General features: G+C 46.0%; 2 protein-coding genes and 1 pseudogene across 2 annotated transcripts; 2 read left to right on the top strand and 1 right to left on the bottom strand.

The window, feature by feature from the left end:
* The first annotated feature begins 8402 nt into the window (after nt 1–8402).
* On the top strand, nt 8403–11291 carry LOC136541333 (uncharacterized). Its single transcript, XM_066533168.1, has 3 exons — nt 8403–8663; nt 9061–10629; nt 10727–11291. The coding sequence occupies exons 1-3, from the start codon at nt 8634–8636 to the stop codon at nt 10790–10792; spliced, it is 1665 nt and encodes a 554-aa protein (XP_066389265.1). The 5' UTR covers nt 8403–8633; the 3' UTR covers nt 10793–11291.
* A 420-nt stretch (nt 11292–11711) lies between these two features.
* On the top strand, nt 11712–18215 carry LOC136541334 (uncharacterized). The gene is made up of 14 exons (XM_066533169.1): nt 11712–11864; nt 11951–12222; nt 12320–12450; nt 12811–13036; nt 13172–13337; nt 13806–13906; nt 14283–14441; nt 14889–14941; nt 15017–15074; nt 15790–15910; nt 16360–17424; nt 17537–17629; nt 17713–17967; nt 18084–18215. The coding sequence occupies exons 1-11, from the start codon at nt 11852–11854 to the stop codon at nt 16563–16565; spliced, it is 1506 nt and encodes a 501-aa protein (XP_066389266.1). The 5' UTR covers nt 11712–11851; the 3' UTR covers nt 16566–17424; nt 17537–17629; nt 17713–17967; nt 18084–18215.
* LOC136541336 (protein DETOXIFICATION 18-like) lies at nt 17627–19510 on the bottom strand (annotated as a pseudogene).
* Between the last annotated feature and the right edge of the window lie 1790 nt (nt 19511–21300).

Genomic DNA, 21300 nt, shown 5'->3' with positions numbered 1-21300 from the left:
ACCAGAAGTGATTAGTATAGTGCCCGTGCTAACGCTACGGCTTCATTTAAGAAATGCACATGAAAAGTACAGAAAGACAATTACGAGAGATTTCAATTCATCGCATCATTTCTAGTATATTATAGAGCTAGAGAGGGATCCAAGGCCGGTGGTGTGGAGCGTTGAGAGTCGGGGCATGGCGCCATTCTTTTTTTTCGCGTTCACAGGCTTCCAGCCCTAGTCGCGACGTGCGCGGGGCGCGTTCGAAGCCGCGGATTGGTGAGAAGCCAAGCATCACATGTCAAAAATCGGCCGTCAAATTTGGTTTAAGTGTTTTATTAGCCTTTGATTTTATTAGAGACGAAAGTCTGTGTATATTTTTCTGGGTGCATAATAGTTGGAGGCTCTTAGCGGGGATGTTTTTCTAGGGAGATCTAGTATAATTTTGATTAATCCATTATAGTAGAGATAAAACACATGTCACACCTTGAAGGTTCTCTGTATATCTTATTTTGTGGAACTGTTTGTATTTTTTAAAAAACTATTTTTTCAATACAAATAAAAAATTACGGTAACCTACTCGTATTAGTATTACAACACTATGAGAAAAATATATTCATGATTGATTATGTTGTTGTAATTAATAGTCTAAAATATTGTAATTATATTCAACTTAATTATGCTTGATCTGTTTCGTATTAAGTAGCAATATACTGGTATACAAGGATCATATTCATGTTTAATCGTGGTAACATACAAGCATTAAACAACTTGTAGACGGTTAAATAGACGACCCATTATATGAGCTGTCTATTTAAGTGTCTTGTGATCGCTTTTGACGAGTTCTCATTTTTTTAGACTAATTAAGTAAGCCCGGCAACATTATATATTATCGCGCATTCTACTGTCAGGCTTCATCAAAGCTGACTGTTTATTACAGTATAAAGGTGTGCTTGAAGAGGCAACATACTCTTATTTTTAAGGAAAATGCTACGGTACATCATTCGCTTGCTAGGAGGTAATACCTCAAATAAATTAAATCTGAGCCTTTGATTTTTTTGGATTACACACCCACAAGTCACTAAATCTCATACACATGCGAATGAGGTACATGTCACGTTGGCACGTACACATGCAAATCACATCCATACAAATTCACATGTAAAATTACATGTTAACCAAAATATATCAAGTTCAAAGTTGCAAAATAATAAAGATTTACTATATCCGTGAGATCACGTATGCATCAATCAAATCTAGAAAAAAGGTTTTTTATATATCTAAAACTTTCCGAATTTATCCTACTTTATTACAAAATAAAAAATCAAATAAATATATATGCCACATATTACCTCTTGTAAGGTAAGAGGTGATCATAACCGTCTGATATAACCAAATAAACGGTACACAGTGATTTAGGGTACCGGAGCAAAGCCCTATTTTTAATTCTAGACTACTGCTGCATCAGCATCGAGCTGCTGCATGACGCCTGCATCTGCAACTGCATGGAACCTAACAACAAACTCATACAATAGTCGGCTAAAGGGATATGCTAAACCGTCAATAACCGCCTCACCGCAGCCGCTGTTCTCACGCCGTCCTTCGCCGCCGCCGTCGCCGCCGTAGGTCCGAAGGAGGCAGAGCCAGAAGGCAACGGTGGAAGCAACGAGTAGTCCGAGAAGGTAAGTCCAGGCGACGAGCAGCGGCCACGCCTGGTTATTAAGCAACCAAACTACGAGGGTGATCAAAATGACGACGAGGCTCATCTCCTCGTGGCCGACCTTGTGGAGAATTTCCCACACGGCGTAGGGCGTCTGCGGCGCGGAGAGGCCGAGGTGCCCCCCCGCCGCATGCACCACCGCCAGGTAGACGCATAGTAGGATGGGAACCGCCAGGAAACCGAAGCCGCCGGGGCCCGAGATGAGCTCGCCGCCGTCGTCGTCGTCACTTAGTATGGTGTAGGTGGTAAATGCCGCAAGGAAGATGAGCACGGACGGCAGGAAGACAAGCTTCATCCACAGGAAAACACGGCCCACCCCGTGTTCCCCGAATTCCTCCCCGATCGTCTTCATCGATGCAGTTGTAGTTGTAGAATACTTCCAACGAGACGACATCGCCATTACCAACTGAATAGCACGGGGTAGGGGCATCGTGGTCTTCACTACTGCTTCATCCTGACCAACAGTGGTGGTGGTTGTGCTACCGTCGGCCGGCGCCGCCATGATTAATTTCCTAGATCCGATGATCCGATCCTGGCTGGGGAAGGTAGGTATCTATATATATGGGCCGGCCGATCAGATCAGGGAAGTGAAGTTTGAGTTTTGAAGTCGGTTTCTAGATCCATATATTCAGGGAGGCCGGTGATACATCGAGGAGTCCTGCGTTTCCATCCATGCGCACGCCTCGCCCGGCAGATGTAACAACCTTTTTTTTAAGTATATATAATTTGTCCAACAACGTTTGACCTAGATCCAACTGAATAGGCAGAATTTACTAACAATATTATCGTATTTTTTTAGACTATCATTAATATATATATACATAATAACCCACTAGTCTACTTAATTGGGCCATACTTTCACACTCACGCTCGTGTTAGCTATGTGGCCCATTTTATCGCTATCCAGGGCCCAGGTCCAAACATTGGCCCTGTTTCGTTGTTGAGTAGGGATGGGCATAAAAGCTGATACTATAGTAATTAAGTTTACAAACACGGTTTTAATTCAGGTATTAGGTCCTGGTACTCGATTTACCCATTTTACCTGAAATTTGTAGAGGAAGACTATATGCTATTTTAGTATTTGTCATTGATTGATTACTATTATCTAGATTTAATTGTGATGTAATTGGGGTCTACTAATGTATGGCGTGATGCATATTTTTTTTTACTAAAATGCTAATAAGAGTTGTTGTTTATATCGCTTAAACTAATAGCTATAGTTCTATCTCTTTTGAAATTTGGTTGTATTCTTAATTTCGGATAGTTCGGGTACACCAAAAAACGAACTCAAAATTTCAAGTAGCTGAAACATCGGGTACTATTTCCTCAAAACAAATATCGCATATCAAATTTGGAAACCCGAATTTCTTAAAACCCGAAATACCTGGCCCGAACTAATTGGGTAACCTAAATGCCCAACCCTGTTGCTGAGCTTGTATGTCATCTACCTCGAGTCAAACAACCCGTTCGGCTGGGGCTGAAACGATCGTATACGATCGTGGATTATTACTGCTGGCTAGTTTGGTGTGAGAGAAAAATACTGTTCTGGCTGAAAATTTACGATCGTTTACGACCAAGCGAACAGGCTCGGTCATCAAGACAGTTCATGTCTCCACACGTGTCGGTGATGCAAGACATCGCTATATTGTTGGATCATTCCCTGGTTTAGGCTCTGTTTGCTTGAGCTTATCAGCCAGAATCAACCAGCTAGAAAACTGTAACACCCCGGTGTTACATTGTAATGTTTTGCTAAAACATCGCATGAGCATCATGTATATGTGCATATGTGTGTAAATTGGAGTATAAAGCAATATACGACATTTGAAACGTTTATCCGAAACAAGAAATAAATACTGAGTTTCATGACGCTTTATACTATTTAGTATTCTAAACGAATTGTTATCAAATAAAAATGATGTAGAGCGTGTATGTGAACTATATTAAAAATTTGTAGTACGTACTCAGTAGGCGACAATGGAACAAGTAAGTCGGAATTGGAATTCGACGCAATACCGTTCGAAGTTTAAGTCATTTCGCGTAAGTTATAAATGGGTCGACGAAGCCACTTTTGGTAATTTGTAGAAAACCCGTGCACATCATCTGCTTCGGACAAGCCATCACTGACCATGGTCACCACTGTGCCTTGGTTGCCTGCCACCGCACGCAAGCACACTGCGCACGGGTCATGTCAGCTCTATCTCGCCGTCGCGTCGCGCGGTGCCTTGGTCGCGCTATACGCCGCCGTCGCCGCGCCGGTACTATTCTCATTTACTCGCTCTGGCTGCACGCACGCGGAACGATCGCCTCGCTGTCTCCGTCGTTTTGTGCACGGGTACGTTGCGTTGACAACCACGGCTGTGCCAGGCCATGCCACACCAGAGCCCATGTCTTCGTTGAAGCCATGGCCAACGGTACCTCTTGCTTTCAATTCGACGTGATCGTAGAGCGTTAATGAAATTCGTCGCATCCTTGGCTCCGCGAGACAGCCAACAGCTTGATTGACACCACGTTGCCCATTGTAGCACCTCACTGTGCTTCAATTTTGGAAGCACAGCTCCGCCTGCTCCATAAGAACGAGGTGAACTGCGCCGTCGTCCATCCACTGAACCAGAGCATACCAGTTCAATTCACCGCACTGCTAGCTTCTCCTCCAGCTGCTCATCGCACTGCCCATTTCTTTCAAAGCTCCACCGCCGTTTTGCGTCTTCTTCGTGGCCGGCGGAAGATCGCCCGAACAGAGCTAGCTTACAGCAGCCGGCGGTGCGTTACTGTTCATATTAGCTTGCTGACATCATCATGACGTCACCCCTACATCACACGTGTTTGTGGCCGCTTTTCATGTAGGAAAATAAAGCTGTAATACGTTGAAATACGCCACTGTGGGCCGCTGGCTGGGCCGCGCTGCTGCTGCCACTGCCGCTGCTCGCGCTGGTACCGCGCCCCCGCTGTGGGCCGGCCTGCCGCGCGCGCTCGGCCCGCTGCTACTGCGCTGCTCGCTGCCGCGCTGAGCCGCTGACGCTTGCTGGCCGCATCGCTCGCCCGCGCTCGCGCGCCGCGTGCTCGCGTCCGCCGCTGCTGGGCCGCTTGCTGCTCTTGCGCCTGCGCTGGGCCGCGTGCGCTGCTGGGCCATTGCCGCTGCCGCGCCCGCGCGCTTGCTCGCTCGCCCGCTGTGCCGCTGGGCCGCGCCCGCTGCTGGGCCGCCCTGCCGCGCTGGGCCGCGCCCGCTGCTGCGCCGCTGCTGGGCCGAGTCGAGTCGTGGGCCGCGAAACATGTTTCAGTTTCTTTATTTCCTGAGAATAGAAATGCTTAGTTATTTTAGTTATGAATCCAACTTCGATAAATCGTAGTAAATGGTGTAGATGTCCAAAAATAGTGAAACCAAGTTTGTTAGGTTCACAAAAATACCATCTACTTATTAGTACAGTTAGATTGCAGTTAGCTATCATGATGATAGGTTCATAAATTTTAATTAGCAAGCTTAGCATTATATAGATTGATAATTGTAGGAATTATTGTGGCAAATCGGTAATAGTTTTATCTTTAAAAATTTTTCAGTAGGTTCACTAGGATATCGTGTACTTGCTGTAAATTTTATAGCCTTAGAACGAGTTGTTAGATAGAGTAGCTATTGCCTATGCTTTATCGTATATAGCGTAAACTAGCGTTAGGGGTAAGGATAGCTGTAGTTGCTATAACAATAATGATACTTCGAAATGGTTATCGGTGACAATAGGTAGCCTAGTACCGTGGTCGATATCCATAGCTTAGTAGCTAAATCAATGTACTCTTATTTTAAGAGCTGCTGTTGTTATATTCCTAAGCATTGCATCATCATTTCATGCATGTAGATCACGAGCTGGTAGACTTCGTACCCGTCGTCGAGCCGGAGTACGACGAGGTGATCGAGGAGTACGAGGAGGAGATCTTCGCACAGGAGGAAGCCCAGGAGCCTGTTGGTGCTGACTTTGCTGACCCGGCACCTGCTCAAGGCAAGCCCCGGTGCATAACCCCTATTTTTAAATGATCACTGAATATATTTATATGTTATGCATTTACGTTACAGGCATTTTATGGAAACTACATGCATAGATATATCCACCATGAGTCCTACTAGTGCAGGTCGAGTAGCTGCTATGCTCAGGATGTCGGTAGCGTGAGTAACCTGCCGTTACTCGCAAATAGGTGATTACACTATAATATCATGATGAAATAATGGAAAGGAAAAATGGTGACCGGACAGGGATGTGGATTTGGTACTGGTGGGTGTGAGGGGTTGTGTCCTACGGCCAACAGGGCATAGCCCGGTTACACTTTTTCCCTATCTGTGTCGATTAAGGACCGGTCGTTGCATATGACTCTAGGCAAGTCACAGACTATTGTCCCGAGCACATACTTAGGTATGGGCGCAGGGAAGACTTGCTGCTCTCTTGTCGTGGATCCGTCTCTTTCCGGACCGACTGATGGGAAGAGGAGGTGGTGGAGGTCCTTGCGCCGCACTAAGTCCGTGATTCAGAGCCGGAGGCTTGGAGTCCAAGTTTGGACGGGGACCTGAACACCCGGGACAGGAGAGTGGTGGGTTAGTCCTGCTTGTGCCTAGGGTACAAGCGGGGCGTGTGTCTTCGGGGCACCCAGCTGGGTACATTGATTCGCGAATCGCCGGGTTATCCGGTACGGCTTGTCTGCGGTTTAGCACCGTAGTAAGAACTAAAAGTGGAAAAGGAGAAGGAACAGTAACGATTGCTCAACTCTTGCTTGAAAGTAGCACAGGTGCTTATATAGATTGACTAGATAAAAACTTAATACGGCTGATGATAATAATGTATCAATAAGGACCCACTATTAGTTCTGCTTTTGGCTAAAGAGAACCAGCAACCATAAAGCCTAGCATATTCCTTGGAGTCGGGAAAGTATTCCCACTGATCAGATAAGTCTTGCGAGTACATTGTGTACTCAGGGTTTATTTACCCCTGTTGCAGGTGACGCTTGAGGAGTGTCTTGTGTGGAGGATCCATCTGGTGGGCTCAGACGGACTCCTCGTTATCTTATCGCTAGATGTTATCTTTTAATATTCCGCTGTTTATCATTCCGCACTCTGTATTTGGTATTGTAATAATGTACTTTTAAGAAACTCTAATGTATGAGATGGACTTGTGTGTAACTCGTTTTCATTATTGGATCCTTGGGATAAATGTGGATCCTTCGGGTTCTCCCTCGGGGTGTGCCCGACGGATACCGCTCGTTGTAGTTGCTTTCGGGGTGCTTAGTGTCTGGTGGTAGACGAGCGCCTCCGTAAGTATGCTATTTCGGATGGTTCTGCCACAAAAACAGTGTTTTTCTCTCACAACAAATCAGCCATACAAATTAGCCAGAGCCAAAATAAGTCCTACCGAACATGCCCTTAGTTCATAGTCTACCGATCTCGAGGATGAATTTGCATCCCTGCGGCCTGTTTTTTTTTTGAGAGTTGAGGCACGTACATAGAAATTTCCCACTTGCCACTTTCATTGTTTTAGATATCATTAAAGGATTAGGAGATACTAGATCGGCCTTAGCGGTCGGAGATATGAAACATGAGTGTACACGACCATGTTCCTCGTCTCAAAAACGTCGTTCCGGGAATAATTAGTTCCGTCCCAACAGTGCAAAAGCCTTCCTTCTAAAAGTATAGCATCACTCTTGTTTCACGTTTTCTCATTCCTTGGTACGAGAACGTGGCTGCGAGACATGAGAGATAAACTCATAAATAGAATAGGAAAGCAATCTGAGTTAATTTGAACATCTTTGCCTTGTTGTAGAATGTAGATGTAGGTGGTGCTACCGAAACATGGAACGAGAAGCATTTGGACTACTATCCCGCACCCCCAAAACAACAACAACAACAACAAAAGAACCAAAATATGAAAAACAGTTTATACTATAATGACCAAATATATTAGTTTGTATATGAACATAACATAGTATACTATGCCATGTCGAATAGTCAACGGTGATTCATTAGGTCGCTTTAGATCTGGAGATGATGGGACGTCCGATGCATTATATTTGATGCTAGATCATATAATTGGATGATGTTTGCTCGGTAAATAACTCATTTCAAGCCAAATTTGATGTAAAAAAACATCATCTATTATTATCGGAGGGAGTTGCATAAGCAGGGGCATTACCATACCGTTTTTGGTCAGAATTGGATCTTCACTTGGCGTTAACTGCCAGAGTTATTTCCAAGATGAAATTGAGCTAGCACATCGTCTCATGTTAGGTTTTTTTTTTGAAATGATGTTAGGCCATTTTTAGTAGTGATAGATATGGCCCAACGATCGAGACTGATCACTTTGCCATGTCTAGTCATGCGTCACACTCTTGGCATGGGAGAAGGAGACATTTTTATATTCATACATAGCCATATCACACGCAGGGAATATACAAAGTTGAGGATTTCGTCTCATCAAAAGACAAAAAAGTTAGAAATTCGTTTTGGAAAGAAAAAGATTGGCAATTTGCCCACAAACATAGAAGTATACCGAAACATAGGAGCATATAAGTATAGCAAAGGAGTAGGACATAACATAGAACCTCTTGTTTGTCTGTCCAAATCCAAAAGAGAGTTTTTTTTTTAGTGGAAAATCCAAAAGAGAGGTGTCCTCACCTGTCGGGACTCGGGAATCCTGGGTTCCTTTCCCTTTATCCACCAAAAGGAGAAGAGCCCGTGTGGCCTGGCCCCCAGCCCCAGCCAAGAAGAGAAGCCCGGCCCGGCCAGCAGGGACACGGAGGTGCGGCCGCCGCCCGAACTCCTCTCCTTCCGTCGGCCGTCGACCGATCCATCCCACTCCTCCAGGTTCACTTCGCCTCTCCCTCACCCTCTCTCTCCTTGCTTCTGTCCCGCTCCCCTCCAGGCTCCAGGTGTCCTGCCGCCGGCCGGACCGGCGCCCGCCCCATGAAGGCCAAGGCATCCGCCGCCGCCGAGGTAAACCATCGCGGCCCGCATATCCATCTCTCTCCGTTTACACTCCGGTCGGTTTCTTAAAACCTAACTAGGGTATACCTACCTCCGGTTCTTGAGAACAAATTTTCCTTTTTTTATTGATATGAGTCGACCTGCTGCTTTACTGTACCCGTACTCTATATTCACAATTCTTCCACATCGATTAGGATCATGTGTTTTTTTCACCTCGTTTAAGATGCCCATTCTTTCATATGTTCATGCATGACAATTAGAATAGAGGAGCCCTGAATTCAGAAGCCACGCCAAAACGAAATTATGTCAAATTGAGGCGCCGATTCTTCAACCGTGTATATTGATGTATCTTGTCCCAAAGCCCTGCTGACTGAATTTCCCCCTTTTTTGTTTGCTATGCTACTAGGATGATGCCGAACCCAAGAAGATCCGGTCTTCACGCAGTAAGCGCCGGCGACGCCACCACAGCCACCCCTCCTCTAGTTCTGAATCGCCGCCCCGCAAGCGCACCAAGAAGCACAGCAAGAGGGTTCCTGACAAGAAGAGCAAGAGGAGCAAGGCCAGCGGCAGCAGCAGCCACAGACGTCGGCACCGTAGTCTTAGCCCTAGCCGTAGCCTCAGCAGCAGCAGCAGCCCCTCCTCAGTAGCCAGACGCAGCTGCTCCTCATGTAGCAGCAGCGGTGCCTCAGAGAGGTCGGTGAGCCCGCCGCCGCCGCCGCCTAGGAGCCGATCCAGAGATGTTAGGAAGAAAAAGGTGAGGGGGAGGGGCAGGGACAGAGAGAGGGATCGCAAGAGGAGAAAGCTGCGGAGATCGGCAAGTTCCTCTAGCACCTCAGCAAGTAGTGGCAGTAGCAGGAGCAGGAGTAGGAGCAAGAGCAAGAGCAAGAGCAAGAGCAGGAAGCGGAGGACTGTTGGTGGCACTAAGGATGGTGATACAAGGGATAAGATGGAAAAGGACTACACCGATCACCGTTCTTCTTGGTCTGACATGAACGTGGATGAGGATGTTGATAAGGAAGAAGACAAACTTGCCATTGCCAAGGAGGCGGACAATGATATTGACAGGCACAAGAAGAATTCAGAATTGGAGAGCTCACCTTCCAAGAATGCCAATGAAATGGAAGAGATAGTATCTGCCAGTGGTGGAAATTCAGATGCTCAGGATCTGGAGCTGATTCTTAGGCAGAAAGCTCTTGAGAACTTCAGGAAGTTCAGGGCAGCAGCGACCACGGGAGGCAAAACAGATAATGGAGCTGCAGGGAAGGAAGCATTAGCAGATGATAGCCTAAAGAATGCCGGCACAAAGGTTGCTGAAGCCACCCATTTTCAGAGTCAGGGAAGCAGTCTTGGAACCAGACTTTCTGCTGGATCACCTAGATCACAGAATTTTGGGAATGGTGCAAGTCATTCTTGGAAGCAGGAAAACAGTGCTGGCTTGAGTTATGGGGCTGGATCACCTGGAATACTTGAGCCTGCTGAGACTGGTGGCTCAACTCAACTGAAGGGAAGAACGGTAGAATCAACTCGTTTGGCCTCTCAGTTTTTGTCACCACTGGATGCTAGGAATGGTCGTAGTGTAATGCAAAGGCTGGTGCCCCCTCCAGGTAGTTCTGCTAGTGTAAATCAAAGGTTAGGAAGCAGTGCAGGGCTGAATCATGTCAATGGAGCTCCAAGGATTAGATCAGTTGTGAGCATACCCAATAGGGAAAGGCTTGATGGTAGCACACATACTACACCCCCTAGGCTCAGTGAGGATTCTTCCCCTGTTGAAAGCAGCGACAAAGTTGGACTCCCTTTGAATGACACTAACAAGGCTGAAGGAACTAGTGTAGAGAATAGAAAAACAAGTGAAGATCCAGCGTCTAACGGTTCCGTATTGTCACCTGCCGAGGACAAGAGCCAGCCTAGGATTGAGGATAAAGATAGTTTTCAGAAGAAGACTTTCTCTAGAATGCATGATGGAGAGACAGTGGAGGTAAGGAGCAGACCTTCACTGTGGCTTCAGGTGCCTTGAATTGTCATGCTGAAACTATATTCATCCAATCTAATTCCTTTTTTCTCTGTTTTTATAGGTCAGCTACAAGGTCTACATACCCAAAAAGACCCCGGCCCTTGCAAGGAGGAAACTGCAGCGCTGAAAACGCCAAACGCCAAGAATATATAATTCATTATTAGTTTTACTGTCTGCACTATAGGTTTTGGCTGGATATACCTATTTTTGTGAACCACGAGTCCACAGTATACACGTCTTCTGGAATCTGGGTATCTTTGGCCACATCAAAATCGCCCTAAATTACAGTTTTGATGGCTGACAGAAGCATTTACACTTGTTAAAACATGGCATATCTGTTGTTCAACTGAATGAACAGTTTCTACAGCAAAGCTATTAATTTTCCTGGGATAGGGTCATTGTAATCAGTAAAATTGCCGTCCAATACTGAAACTCTGTCATCTGCATCTATTGCTGTTGGCATATATATTCTTTAGACATGCAGCGGCTACCTTGTAAGCAGATGTTCGACAGACACCGCAGAATGCAGATGTGCCTGAAATGAATCCTGTTTCAAGAGATGTGCGAGTGCTCGATTGTACTCTTTAGTCTCTGAGATTATTAAGTTTGTTCATAATATTGCTACTTTATTGTTGTTTTGATTTGTTTGACTTTGAGTCTTGTGGGTTGTGCGCGCGTCGAGGAGCATCAGATCAGCTTGCTTGCTGCGTCATGAACTGTTGAGCGTTGGATGCTTCCGGCTGCCCTTTTGTTTCCTGTGCCTGATTGGTACTTCAAATGCTGATGAACAAAGGTGTGGTGGAACGGAAATTAAAACATAGGTGTTTTTTTCTTCTTCCCGTTTTCGCTTTGTGTTGTCAATGAATTGGAAATATGTTCTTGTTCCCCCTCAAGAATCAAGATGTTTGGTGCAGTTGTAGCTTGAAGATGAGTTGGGATCATAGCAGCAGGAAGTAGCCACAGTAGCAAATTGATTTAAATACAGCAAAATAATGTGCTTTTCATAAAAAAATATTTAACATCGTCCACGCATACATGGGCCCGTTCCGGCCCGGCCTGCTAAGATAAAAGTGGCCCACGCCCCTGGGCCCTCTCCTCCTCCTTCCTCGCCTTGCTTGTCGAACCGCTCCACCGCCGCCGCCGCAGCCGCCCCTCGGTTCGCCGTTCCAACCGCCGCGCCGGCGACATGCCGCCCAAAGGTCCGTCCTCTTCTCCTTCTCCTCCTATTGTCCTACCCTTCCCCGCGCTTCACTGACGTCGAGAGACGACGACCGCTTGCCTGCAGAGCTGCCGGGGTTCTACTACGACCCAGAGAAGAATCGCTACTTCCCCATCAGGGGCCGCATCCCGGGCGCTGCTGTCCGCCGCCCTCCCCCTCCCGCTCCCGCGGTGCCACCGCCGCCCGCGGACACAACGGGATGCAGCAGGAAGAGGGCGAGGCGGCCGGAGCTGCTCAGCGCCAGGGAGATGTATGGCGGCGGGGTCATCTTCTCCAATAACGCCGCCAGGTCCACGTTCAAGCAGCAGTACCACTACGCGCAGGCGTCTCAGCCCACGGTGATTGTCCGAGCTATTTAGTCCTTGCTTTCTTGTGCATTACTGTATTATTATAATCTGATGAGGTATAATCTTTCATCATCGCGCGGCTTGGCAGGTCTGGAAGTACCAAGCCACCACCTCTGTGGCTGATAAGGCGCTTGAACAATTGGACGCCATGGTTCAGACACCGCAAGGGTTGAAAGAGTCCAGGATGCTAGTCACCGGCAGCATGAATGGTTCGATTCGGTAAGAGCCTTTGTTTGCATCTGTTTCTATTTATATTATCTAAATAAACCTAGTATTTGAATCCATCCGTTTATTTTTGTTCAAGCTATGTAGATTTAACATTACCATATGTTGCCTGAGACTGAAATTGTAGTATGCAAGCCTTGTTGAGCCTATCTTGGTATCACCATGTCACAGCCGCTGTATTGTCTGCTCACACAAATTAATCTTTCGTCTTACACTGTTGGCCGCTCTAAGTGAACATGCGCTGTTTATTTATCCTTCAAGTCTCACAATCAGTTGATCTGTTTCATCTTTCATTGTTCTTCACTTTTACTGATGTCAAATGCGATGGTACATTTTCCTGTAATCCTCTCACAGGTTATACGGATTAGGGATTCCTCTGAATAACTCTGAGAATGAGGCAGAGTTTTTGCCCCAACCTGCTTGGACTCCCGCGGGAAAGCATAAGGCAGGCGCACTCCCCAGCATTTGGTCATCTGAAGTAGGCTACACAACTTTCTCATCCAGTATATCATGTATAAAGAAGCTTGGACGTCATGTCCCTGATGCATCCAACATCAATTCATCAGTTCAGCGAGCATTGTATCCTAAACTCGTTACTTATAGTATTATCTATATATTTGGTGTTGCCATAGATGCACATGTTTTGCATTCTGTTTTCTTTATTCTTAACTGGAAATATGCTGTGAGCTTGGGCTCCTTGACGTTGTGAAACATGGTGGCTACTCTTGGATCTGGAGAATCTGGTGGCTCTATATATACTATGGATCTTTCTGAAGCTATTGACTCGGCAATGGGATCATGGACTACCTATAGAGTTCATTCACTTGATCGTACAATGTGGACAGCTGATTGTAGTTCTGATGGCACACATGCAGCTTTCGGTGAGTTCATTGAGTCAGAGCTTAAATGTAGGAGACAACCAAAATTTCCCTTGCACATAGATACACTATTTTTGTAACTTGTTTCTGTTTTAACTTTGTGTTACATAACTCTATCAAGTTGGATGCATTCACTGACAATTTTGCTACCGAATCAGCATTCCTGAATTTTTTTGAGGATTTAAACTTGACAGTTGAGTATTGAATCCATATAGCAAGACCTTCTTGTTTTGGTACTTGTATGCCTATATACTTTTCTTCCACCGTAACTCAGTTAATTTTGGTTCTTGTGATGCCTTTTTTCAATTTAAAGGTTAGTCATTTCTATAATTGGAGCAATTAATTTAATTGTCATAACAAGATGTTCTCATTCTTACAGTTTTTGCAATTCGCAGCCTGCTTATGTTACTGGCACAATACAGTATCCTTTTCGCTTGGGATTCACTTTTCACTTGTTCATCTTATTTCTAGGTTCAGACATTGGTGCCGGTCTACTCGATTTGGAAACAAGGAGATTATCGTGGCTATGCCGATCTAAAAGTGACGTTCTTTCCCTGAAATTTGTGCACTCGGTAATAATCTAAATCTACATAAACTTCTACCCACTTTGTAGTTTTAACTGGTTCAGATATCATTTTATGGTTTGTTGTCAAATCAGAGTTATTGAAAATTTTGCTTGCCTCAACCTTTTGCTCCCACTTCCCAATTAGCTTAAATTTGGTGGTGTCTAATGCATGACTACATGATTCTCAAAGTTTTGAAAGGAAAGCAATATGCTACCGATGTGGCCATTCCTATTGCAGCATATGTGATAATCTGCAGAACTAAGTAATATGGATTTTATTCTTTCTTGTTGACCCTGTATCCATGTTATGATTAATTCGGAATTTACTATGACATGCTATTCCTGTCTCTGCTATGCTCACTGAATTTTCTCACTCTATTAAGGGAAAAGTTGTGCTATGTGGTCTACGGAATGGGAGTATAGCCCCTGTTGATGTACGGCAAAAGCAGCATAATCAGCCTACTGGAGTAGCTTCATCTAGCAATGCTAGGAGGACAGTTCCCATGCTGCCAACAAGGCATGCTGGGAAGAAGAGAAACCAGGTGTGTAATACTAGTATAAACAACATCCATTATTACCATACATGTTTGCCACATGGAATCAGTTGATTCGTTTGTTGAAGTGGTTATCTAGGGCACAGGACAGGATCGGTCCAAGATCTATATGCTGTACTTCTCTGTTTTATGGCTTATTGTGTCAGAGGTCAGACTCACAGTGCAGGTGGAGCAAGTTTTTTTAGAGCACTGTGTTCACATGACATCCTAAATGGTTAAAAGGATTGGAAAAATTTAGATTTTTCAATTTCAATTCAGTAACATGTGTTTACTGTAGTCACTGTGAATCACCATCTATTAAACTGGTTGAGTTAGGTTCCTCCTAGTTGACATAGAGCTACAATAAAATGTATGATGGGAAATATATTTATTTATTTTGAATGCATAATTTGCCACTGTGATGCTATTGTTGTCTCTTGGAAACTTGCCATGCAGGCTGGCATGGATAAATTTTCAAGAGTTATTTCTATGTCGTCAGCAGTTTGTAGGTAACACTAATGTTCTTTCCTTGGTGCTGGACAATGTTTATGTTCCCTAGTACTGAAACTGACATTGTTGCACAGCTTGGTTACACTCTCATCAGATGAGAACTACTTCTTAGGAAGCTCCATGGATGGATCTGTAAGTTATACTCAGATCATTTTTTTAGTGTTATGAGCAAGATTTGTTTTTTCTCTCGAACATGCAGAGGAGAGCTGTGTATCATTATATTAAGAAGAGAAAAAAGGGGTGAGAGCCCTTACAAATACGCATGAACTCAACACAAACTCACACACATACAACAATAGCACCTTTACCCAAGGTAAAAATGACATGACCTAAAAAACTCAACTCAACAACGGCAAGGAGGATTGAAACGCCTAGCCCCGGTTAAACTTCAAAGATAGAAATCCTCACTAGCGAGCAAAAGAGCTCTAGCTAGATTAGGTGACAAACTCTCAAACACACGCTTTGCTCAGAATCTGCTAGGATTGCTTTATTTCAGAACTTAGAATTGTTTGATGACACCACACATCGATGCGGTAACAATATTTTAATTAGAGTTGTGTTTAGTCTTTTCCCACTTATCTGTTGTAATCATGTAATGTGCCATATTTGAAATTTGACACTTGAATATCATGCATGAAATTAATTTCATGGATTTTTGGTTCATCTTTATTACAATGACAGGCGCATGTATTGAAACAAAACATCATTGATTGAATAATAAATTGGACATGGATATTCAAATATTTTGAGGGCAAATAACGTCCATCGCTGTGAACTAGTTATTAGTTATCTTTATGATTAAGAGTTTGAAGTTGACACAAGACCTTAAAATTATTTTGTTGTACAGATCAAACTCTTCGATCTTCGTCTCATTCAGAAGGGAGGTATACAGTCGTATGAGGGGCATGTGAACTCACACACACATTTACCAATTGTTGTTGATCCATCTGAGACCTTACTTATGTCAGGTTTGTTCATTTTTAGCTGTGTATGTGGCTATGTGCAAATAAGTGTTTATGTTTTTTATTTTGCCATTTAGTGCTAGGGGATGCTCTTTGAAGCTTATGCAATAGTTTGTGTTATTTAAGCTCTACTATATTTCACTTGAAGTGGTTATTGATCAGTAGAAACTTACACAGTGGTTTGTTTGCATTCTCACTTGATGACCTAAATCTATCAACTGCTGTAGTGGAAGGGTTATGGCTTACTGCATGGCTGCATCTGGATTTCTGAAATGCTGCATGATAATATTACCAAGGGATATAGATTTATGTTGAATTACAGATTGTCTAGGTTGAATTGTGATTTACAAAATTATTTGAGTACTAGTTGGTTCGTATGTGAATTTAGCAAATTACAATGCCTCTTTCAATGGCATGAAATCCTCATTTCACACAACATGCCCATTCATTGCCAGGTGGGGAGGACTGCACTGTTCGCATATGGAGCATCAAAACAGGGGAGCTACTATTTGCACAGAGCATGGCAGACACTCTCTTCACGGCATTTTGTTGGCCCGAAAGCAGCCATGACTTGTGCAGTTCTTTGCTGTTTGATCTAAACCACAGCTGGGGAGCTTGGTTGGGATCACGTGCTGGGCTGTTCTATATGCATGGGACTTGAGTGATTCTGCACTAGTACTACTGCACTACTAACTTGGAGCCTTGGAGGCTGGAGGGGAAAATGGTGGCTGTATTCTCAAAGAACATGAGGCCGCTGAGCATACTGGTTTTGCTAGAGCTCTGGACTGAATGAAGAACTCCGTCTTTGGAAGTCAGACATTTCCTAGGATGTCCAGTCTTAATAGGAATTAGACATGTTTTTCTTAGTGATAGATGGATAACCTGTTTAGCTAGGAACAGAGTTTTCCTTTCCTTAGAAATGAGAGATGGTTGTGCGCCATATGCTTTGTTGAGGACTTGAGATGGTGGTCCAGTATACCATGCATGGGATAGTGACAATGTGGTTTGCAAGTCCACGCTCTGTTAGTGGTAGGGAATATAGCATTGCAGTGCCCTGAAAGTGTACATGATGCACATTGTTCCCTGAACTAGCCTTGCTTTTTTGTTGTTACCTGGCCTATATCCGAGCTCTAGATCGTGTGTAAGGAATAGTTAGTAGCTCTGAAGTTAGTGCCCCTACTAGCTTCCTAGTAGGTGTAAAGTTTTGTTGGGCCCATCTGGAAGATGGTAACCTCTGCAGTACCTGCTCCTGAAACTCTGCTTGCTGTTAGTTCCTGGAATTGATGTGCGGTCGTTCATTTTGAAACTAGTGCTTGCTTAGAAAAAGATTGAACCACCATTCTGCTGAGCGTCGTAAATTGTCATTTTGATGCCAAATGGTACACTGAAGTCTGTGCTTCCTTGTCCATTTGGCACTGCAATGCCCTCTGAAATTTTGCACAGTCCATAGCACTTCCATCGACTCTGTTCTACAAGTGAGCATCAGTGTTTCAGGGATTGATGGACGCATTTTCCTCAGAGTAAGCTGCTTCTGTATATTGTATTACTACTAGTACTATCTGTAGTGTTACACTATGATGGCTCATGAGCAAACATCAGACAGCTCTGTCAAGCCTGAAACTCTGCTTGCAGTCAGAGCCTGAAACTTTGCACGGTCGACGAATTTGCTCAACTCTGCTTTACAAGTGGACATCAGTGTTGATGGATGCATTCATCTTCCTGAGGGTAAGCTGCCTCTGTATATTACTATTATTAGTACAATCTGTAGTGTTACGGTTACAATATGATGTCTCATGAGCAAACACCAGACAGTTCTCTCAATCCTGTTGCTCAGGGTTCAACAAAGTCAACCACAGCACAAGGCAAAAGAATACATGGGAACTAGCATGCGTGCCTCTGTGTGGATTCTCAGCAGGCAAAATCGTTGACCTTGTTGAACATGGTGAGGTCTATCTCCTCCCAGTTGGTTCGCAGGGTGATGAAGAAGAGGACGCAGTTCTGGCAGAGGAGGCCGCATATCTGGCCCATCCACAGCCCCTGCAACAGGCATTGGTACATCACTGGTGAGTAAACAAAAACATTACCCCAGAATCAAAAGTCTGACCTCGGTTTGGTTCAGTTCGATTCGACATTCGAGTGTTTGTAGCAAGCATTGTGAGATGCAATAAAATTCATTCAGAAGAACAGAAGGCAGCTGCACTGCAGATACAAGACATACCTTGGTCTGGAACCCAAGCGTGAACCCGAAGAGGATGGCGAGGGGCAAGCCGATGACGTAGAAGGCCACCAGGTTGGTCCAGGCAGCCAGGTGCTGCCACCCGCAGCCTCTGGCGACGCCCGACAGGACAGCACCCCCTGCGTGGAGTCCAGCACCACGGCGGCGCCGGCGAACCCCATGCTGAGCACGTTGACGAGCGCGTGCGCGACGCCGACGTGCGCGGCCAGCGGGAGCAGCGAGAAGGCGACGAGCGGCGCCACCACGGACTGCGCCTGCAGGAAGCGGAGCGCGCACTGGATGAAGCCGTAGGCGAACAGCGCGGGCGCCGAGTGGCGGAGGAAGTCGGCCGCCAGGCGCGACGTCGCCGGGTCCTGGCCGAGGAAGACGAGCAGCGGCTCCGAGTAGAGCCAGAGGAGGGAGACGACGGCGGAGGCCAGCGCCGAGGTGAGCAGGGAAGCCTGCGGGTGCACGCCCATCGTCCGGTACGCCCTCGCCCCGTACCCTTGCCCGTACAGCGTCTCCAGTGACCCGCTCAGCCCGGTCTGTGTGAAATTTCGGTGGATTGTTATATTTGCATGTAAAAAAGTTGTAATTTTGAAGCCGAATTGATTGAATTTGGTATAGGTATGTGGCGTACGTACCATGAGCGCGATGCCAGTGACGGTGCCCCAGGAGTTGCCGAGCGTGGCGGCGGCGAGCTGCAGGTCGCCGAGGCGGCCGGCGAACATGACGGAGACGAGCGGGATGGCGTAGTAGGCCATGCTGGTGGCCACCATGGGCGCCGCGAAGGCCAGCTGCCCCGTCACCTCCGCCCAGTCCCACCCCGGCAGCGCATGCCTCGCCGATGACGCCGCCTCTCCTGCAGCTTTCCCCCCATCATCATCTCCATCTCCATGGATGGTGCGGGTGAGGTCGAGGCGGAGATCGTCACCATTGTTGCCCGGCACCGCCACCAGCAACGGAGCAGCTGCTTCCTCCTCGCCCATTGCTACTGCTACTGCTACTGCTACTAGTAGATGGACAGATAGATGGAAGAAATGCTAAGCTTGCTTTGCTTGTCTGTTTAGACGATATGGCAGGCACAATTCCAATTCTATCGATGGCTTTTTAGCTCAGCACTCTATAAGATCCTAGCGTATGGTACCGTGTCTTGTGCGCGCGCGCGCGCGTTCCGTTCGTTTGTCTCTGCTCTGCACGCCAACCAACTGCAGTGCACTATAGGCTCCGTTCGCTTGTCTGAAAAAAAGAAGCCAAAACACTGCAGCGGCTGGTTTTGTGAGAGAAAAATACTGTAGCGGATGAAAGATGCACTGTAGCATTGTGAGGAGAATAAGCCGGACAAGCCGGCTGGTCTGAAATTTTCAGACCAGCCGAACGCCGCCTATATAGGAATTCCCTACCCCTCGAGGCTATATTCTAATATATCAAAGCAGTTTGGTTTGGCCGATGGAACACGTGTCCACGTCGCCTTCATTTCTATCATCCGTTGGATCTTCCATCCTGTGGCCCAGAAAGCTCGGCAGCTTTCGCTAGAAGCAGCTTCCGCCGCTCCTTCTTGCCTTCCACCGGCTTCCTCTCTGTTTCTCTCGCTGCTATCCGACTTCTCTTCCGGAGCCGGCCCAGCAAATATATACGCGGCCTTCCGATTCTCCATCGTGATCCTTCCCGTAGAAAAAAAACGCCGTGCCTCCGCCTTGTCTCGTCCTCGTCCTCGCCTGCTCCTCCCGTAGCGCGCCGCCGCCGCTCACGTCCCTCCTGCGCCTGCGCCTCCCCTTCCTCTCCCCCCCCCCCCCCCCGACGCACCGGCTGGGCCCGAACGCGGCCGCCTCCATGCCCCGCGCGCGGCTGGCCCCTAGGTGCCTGTGCTCAAGCAAACCCTAGGTACCTGTGCTCGAGGGTCTGGCTGTGCGTGGCGTCTTTCTCTCTGGCGGCGAGGCGGCACGGTGACGCACCGGTGCGATGACGTTGATGCCCCCCCTCCCCTGGCGTGCCCCCCGACGCAGCATTGCGGGGCGAGCGCAGCAGTGCAGCGTGCGCAGATGGGCCCAGAAGGTGTGCGCAACGGGATGCTCCTGCGTCGGCACACCTCCCCGCCTTCCCAGGCGCCGGTAGCGCGGTGTGGCCCGGTGCCTCATCGCCTCCTCCTCTCCTCCCCTTATATTCCCCCATCCTCCAGTTCTATTCGTTCTCTCTCCATTTTTTTTCCTTTTTTCCCATAGCTACATCTGCCTTTCTGATTTAGGCGCACTGCTCATGCTGGAGTAACGTGGGCTAGCTCTCCCCAATGATTTGTTGGGGACCCCCTCGATTTTGGGTTTCCCCGTTTTATGTCCATTCTGATTTAGTTAATTAGTTCATGTTTTATATCTAGAGTATATTTATTGAAAATGTTCTAAATCGTGAGCTTGTTAGGTGGTTTATGTTATTGTGGCGGTGTTCTACTTTCAGTAAGTAGTCAATGGAATGGGGGAATTTTTGCAGACATTTACATCAACTAAAGTATATAATATATGAGAATAAGAGGATTTGTGCTCTTGTTATTGCTTGAATAATAGGTTACATGATTAGTTTTTACATGACTCGCTGGTTTGCCGATGTAGGTCACAAAAAACAGCTTATGTGGATTACAATCAGCTTGAATTTGTTTCCTACTTAGACTGCTACCATGGCAGCTTGCAATCCTGGACTAAAATTTTATTAATTTCAGTGCTCACTATTTCCGAAATTGCCTTGCTGGTTTGCCAATGTAGGTGCTTTGTGTTTGAGAACAAATAATTTGTACACGTGGATGGCGAGCAACGCAACAAAAAAATGACGACGAGGATTACAAACAGCTTGAATTAAGAGTTACCCTTCCTTTCATTCTAGAGAGATTAGGTAAGTGTTAATGTCACCTATTTGCTTTTGTTTGGATTTTGTGACCTAGGAGCTAAAACAAAGAATTTTCTGCCAAGGGTGATTCCTCTGAATTTGAAATATCAGGTGATTACTATGCCATCTTGAGCTTGGCATAGGATTGCTAAATTTTTATAAACAATGGTTCAGTGGTCTAACTAAAATTTATCCAACAGAGGATACAGAGAATATTGCACACTCTCTTTTATTTGTCCAAGTCTGAGACTTTATCTGTAATGCTCACTCTAGATTTCTACTCAGTTTATAGGTTTGTTGACGAACA

The sequence above is a fragment of the Miscanthus floridulus genome, chromosome 3 (assembly GCF_019320115.1).
Source record: "Miscanthus floridulus cultivar M001 chromosome 3, ASM1932011v1, whole genome shotgun sequence".
NCBI lineage: Eukaryota > Viridiplantae > Streptophyta > Magnoliopsida > Poales > Poaceae > Miscanthus > Miscanthus floridulus.
Note: the sequence above shows the minus strand (reverse complement) of the source record. Positions and strands in the feature narration are given on the sequence as shown.